At 44.7% G+C, this 4,192-nt stretch overlaps 1 protein-coding gene across 1 annotated transcript; it reads left to right on the top strand.

The window, feature by feature from the left end:
- Positions 1–3,325, top strand: SLC10A1 (solute carrier family 10 member 1). The gene is made up of 5 exons (XM_056516133.1): positions 1–93; positions 192–615; positions 1,334–1,544; positions 2,472–2,650; positions 3,088–3,325. The coding sequence occupies exons 2-5, from the start codon at positions 215–217 to the stop codon at positions 3,323–3,325; spliced, it is 1,029 nt and encodes a 342-aa protein (XP_056372108.1). The 5' UTR covers positions 1–93; positions 192–214.
- The last annotated feature ends 867 nt before the right edge of the window (positions 3,326–4,192 follow it).

Raw genomic sequence — 4,192 nt, 5'->3', positions numbered from 1 at the left:
AGATACACAAACTGCACAGGATATTTCCAAAGTGAATGGGAATCACAGCTGATTGCTCTAAACACAGATTTCTGTTTCAACAGCTGCTGAAGGGTAAGAGTGGTGTCCTGAAAGAGAGCTTGTGTTTTGCTTGCATTAATTTAATGTTATTTGGACCTTTGAATCAATCCTCCCCTTACCATCCCATCCAGGGACCTCCTAAGCCCTGAGCAGGATGAACAAGACCAAGGCAGCTTTTGATAGCCCAGAACTTTGGAGCCCAGATTGCATGCAGAGCAGCACCCCTCTCACCAGTCTGGCACCACCCTCTGCATTTGGACAGGCTGTGGACACAGCCCTGGATGCAATCCTTGTCATGGTCCTCTTCATCATCACAGTGTCTCTGGGATGTACAATGGAGACAGCCCAGATCACAGCTCACCTCAGGAGACCTAAAGGTGTGGCAGTAGCCATAATGGCTCAGTACAGCATCATGCCCTTGACAGCATTCATATTGGGCAAGCTCTTCCAGCTGGGCACCTCAGAATCCCTGGCCATCCTCATCTGTGGCTGCTGCCCAGGGGGAAACCTCTCCAGCATCTTTAGCCTGGCACTGAGAGGGGACACAAACCTCAGGTAAGGAAAGCTACACACCTGTTCATTGTCCAGGCCAATCTAGTTACGTGACTGGTTCAGAAACCAATTTAACCACCATTAGGAGGCCCCCAGAAGCTGGACAAAGACTGAAATATTAAGTCAAAAACATTTTTAAAGCACCCATATTGCTCAATAAGTTAATCTGTCCCTGTTTTACAATGGGACTTTGTGCCTTTCTCTGAATCATTGGCATGCAGCTATTGATGACAAGGGTGAAGGAACAGTTTTTCATCTCCATGTAGCAGTACATAGAGCATATATGTACTATATAGAGCATATATGCTCTATCTATCCATGCAGTTCTGTGCAAACTGATCATGCTGCCTGAAGAGGCTGCCTCAGTGAGAAATGTTGAACAACTCTTCAACAAACCCTAGCGATAAAACATGACCCAGCACAAAAATACAAAGTATTACTTTTTCTCTCCGTTGTGGATTTCTGAAGTACAAACTGTACCCTTGTAATGGGCATGTACCCTTTCTCAGCATGTAAAAAACTTGAGTCCTCTTCTCCCTTCTCCGTTCATATCACATCCTTGTACAGTCTGACAGGGATGTTGAGGAGGTCTCAGTGACAAGTTGGGAAAAAGCAAGGTAAAGTCTTATATTAAAATCATCTGCCCAGGCAAGCAATCAGGGTAGCATATTCCATTTTAAAAGTGTTGTTCTTCTACTGAGGGGTCCCTTCTTCATCTCAGTGTTGTAATGACGGCGTGCTCCATGGTCCTGGCAATTGGACTAATGCCACTGCTCCTGTACCTTTACTTGGGAGCACTGTCTGAGGGTGACTTGGACAGCAAGGTACCTTACAAAGGGATAATCACCTCCCTGGTGCTGATGCTAATCCCCTGTGCCATTGGCATCATCTTGAATGAGAAGAAACCACAGTACACTGGCCTTATCACCAAGGTAAGAAGTACCCCGTGCTAGTCGCCTTTCAGTCAAGGGCCTTGGGGAATTTCTCAAAAATAGAGTCACAGACTTAACAACTTCTCTAAGACATGGCATAAATCATTGAAAGGGTTGAGGATAGAGCTCAAGACATCCACTCCACCACTTTAATGTCTAAAATATTTGCCCCAGAAGTCCTCCATCTTTTCCAGGCAAGCATTTTGTAGCCAATGTCCTGCATTGCTCTGCTTTTGCTTCAGTTTTACCTTTGGAGGTTTTTTACTATATCAGCACTAATGAAGCTCATAGGCACTGCCCCCAATTACTGTGGCAACCAAAGCAGAATCCAGATAAAAACCAACCAACCAAACAAACAATAACCATCCCAAAACAAATTAAGGACGCACCACTGTTCTCAGAGGTCTAGCATAAGGCAAAAATCAAATTACAAAATTGCTGCTTAAGTCATTAAGATACCTATCCAACAGAAGCCACTGTATCACCAAGTGCTCACTTATGCCTGGAATCACATTCCTTCCTCCTCTCTACACCAGGCATTTAAACAGCAAAACAGAAACCCAGACAACCACATACACCACTGTCTAACTCAAGAACTCCACTAGGCTCTACCTGTGAGTGAAGTGGTTTCCACAGCACCTGCTTGGGTGGACTAGAGCCACAAAGAGACCTGGACAGAGACAAGTAGCAGTGCCTGAGTAACAAGCACCTTGTGCAGCAGGACTAGTCATTTTGCATATAGACTAGAAAGGTATTTGGTTATTTAAGGTCTCTCTCAGTAATAGCCCAGGATGGTCTTTTATTGATTACTGATAACATTTATGCCCATGAAAGGCACTTATTCATGGGATGGACAGAGATGGGTTCAGCTGCTTCTAACAGCTGGGGATTTCTCTCTTGTCCACATCTCAATCACTTTTATTTTAGGCAGGAATGATTATGCTTCTACTGTCATCAGCTGCTATAATTGTTCTGTCTGTGGCCAATATGGGAAGCTGCATCATGGTTGTCTTCTCACCATCTCTCCTGGGAACTTCTGCCTTAATGCCCCTCACTGGATTCCTGCTGGGCTACGCTGTCTCTGCAGCCTTCAAGCTGAATGACCGGTATGTTCCTCCACACCTCCCAGCTGATTTCTGCTCCAAACCAGTCAGTGCATTCTCAGCTGCAGTCCCAGGAATTTAAAATGAAAACCTGGTATATAAAACCTACTCCTCCTTTTCTCCTCATCCTACCTAAACCTTCTAGTCCTATTTTGTACCTTCATATGTTGGACTCAGATTACTTCCCTGCAGGAAGCTGCAGAGTCCAGAGCAGGACACAAGGCCTCCAATACCATTGTGAACAAGGTTCACATTTGTAACATGATCTGTCTCTGCCCATTGAAAAGGGAGCAGGAGGCAAAACCCTCTAGGGATTGCAGGATTGTTCCCGACAGAGCAGCTTTAGCCACAGGCAAGTGCACCAGCAATGTGGCAGGGTTCTGTTTGAGTTGTCTGAAAGCAATTTAAATCTGTGATCTATTTAAGTTTTTCTCCTGCAGGTGCAGGCGGACAGTGTGCATGGAAACTGGCTGCCAGAATGTACAGCTTTGCTCAGCCATCCTCAAGGTCACCTTTGCCCCTGACATCATTGGCCCCCTGTACTTCTTCCCACTACTCTACTTGCTTTTCCAGCTTGGGGAAGGATTTCTGCTCATCCTGGTCTTTCGGATCCATGACAGAAAAAAGCAAGCCAATGGCAAGTACAGCTTTGCTCCTTTCTTGTACTTTCCATGCTAAGCCATACACACTTACAATAGAACTACCAATAAATCACTGCTTCATAAAGGCAGAATCCAGGGGATTCCAGGGATTACATACCCAACACATTAAATGCAAAAATTCAGAGGTAACTGAAGACCCTAGAAATTCCATGGACTTCTTGCATCAGCAGGATGTTTCATACAGCTTCATACTACCAAAACTATCAGCACTCAGATTTTCAAAGTCTGGTGCTTTAAACTACACTGGACACCCTGCAGAAGTCATGACTTGCACTGAGCACATGCAAATAACAGGGGTGTTTGCACATGGCTAAAACTACACAAAAACATTACATATTCTTTAATGCAACAAATCCCAGCTTTGCTTCAGGCTGTTAAGCGATTCCCTCAGAGGACAGAACTGCCAAATGCTGCAACCAAAGGAAGGAAACATTTGGACCTTTTGCTAGAAAAGTACGAGATTGAAACTTCATTTTAAAATATATACAATATCAGTATAATGTGAAATACTTGTCTCCAACTCTAGCAGGTCCCTAATTCCAAAGCTCAGCTGACTGCAGAGATGCACAGCTGAATGAGATCCTCCACTCACCACCCCTCTGATGCTGCCAGTCCAGCTTTTCTCCAGTGCCTCGACAGATGCAGCAGAGGAGCTGCAAGAGCTGCTTCAGGATCACTTTACCACTTTAGCTAACTTAATGGGGAGGAAAAAACTCAAACTCATTTTGATCCTTGGGGTGTGTTCAGAGCAAAGCAGTTGATACTGGAAACAGATATGCAGGTGCTGGCAAGACTACTGTAACAAGAGAGTCATATTCCAGCCCCCAGGTCATAAATGTCAGGAAACAAAATGGCTTCAGTCTTCTGGCAGGAATCACAAATT

This window comes from Oenanthe melanoleuca, unplaced genomic scaffold (genome assembly GCF_029582105.1).
Source record: "Oenanthe melanoleuca isolate GR-GAL-2019-014 unplaced genomic scaffold, OMel1.0 S289, whole genome shotgun sequence".
Taxonomy (NCBI): domain Eukaryota; kingdom Metazoa; phylum Chordata; class Aves; order Passeriformes; family Muscicapidae; genus Oenanthe; species Oenanthe melanoleuca.
This window is presented reverse-complemented; position numbering and strand designations above follow the sequence as displayed.

What these genes read in the sequence shown, in the direction of transcription:
- SLC10A1 (XM_056516133.1), top strand. Translation starts at nt 215, where the DNA reads ATGAACAAGACCAAGGCAGCTTTTGATAGCCCAGAACTTTGGAGCCCA. An exon ending in AGAGGGGACACAAACCTCAG is followed by an intron (nt 616 to 1,333) that starts GTAAGGAAAGCT and finishes TCTTCATCTCAG; the next exon opens with TGTTGTAATGACGGCGTGCT. An exon ending in GCCTTCAAGCTGAATGACCG is followed by an intron (nt 2,651 to 3,087) that starts GTATGTTCCTCC and finishes TTTCTCCTGCAG; the next exon opens with GTGCAGGCGGACAGTGTGCA.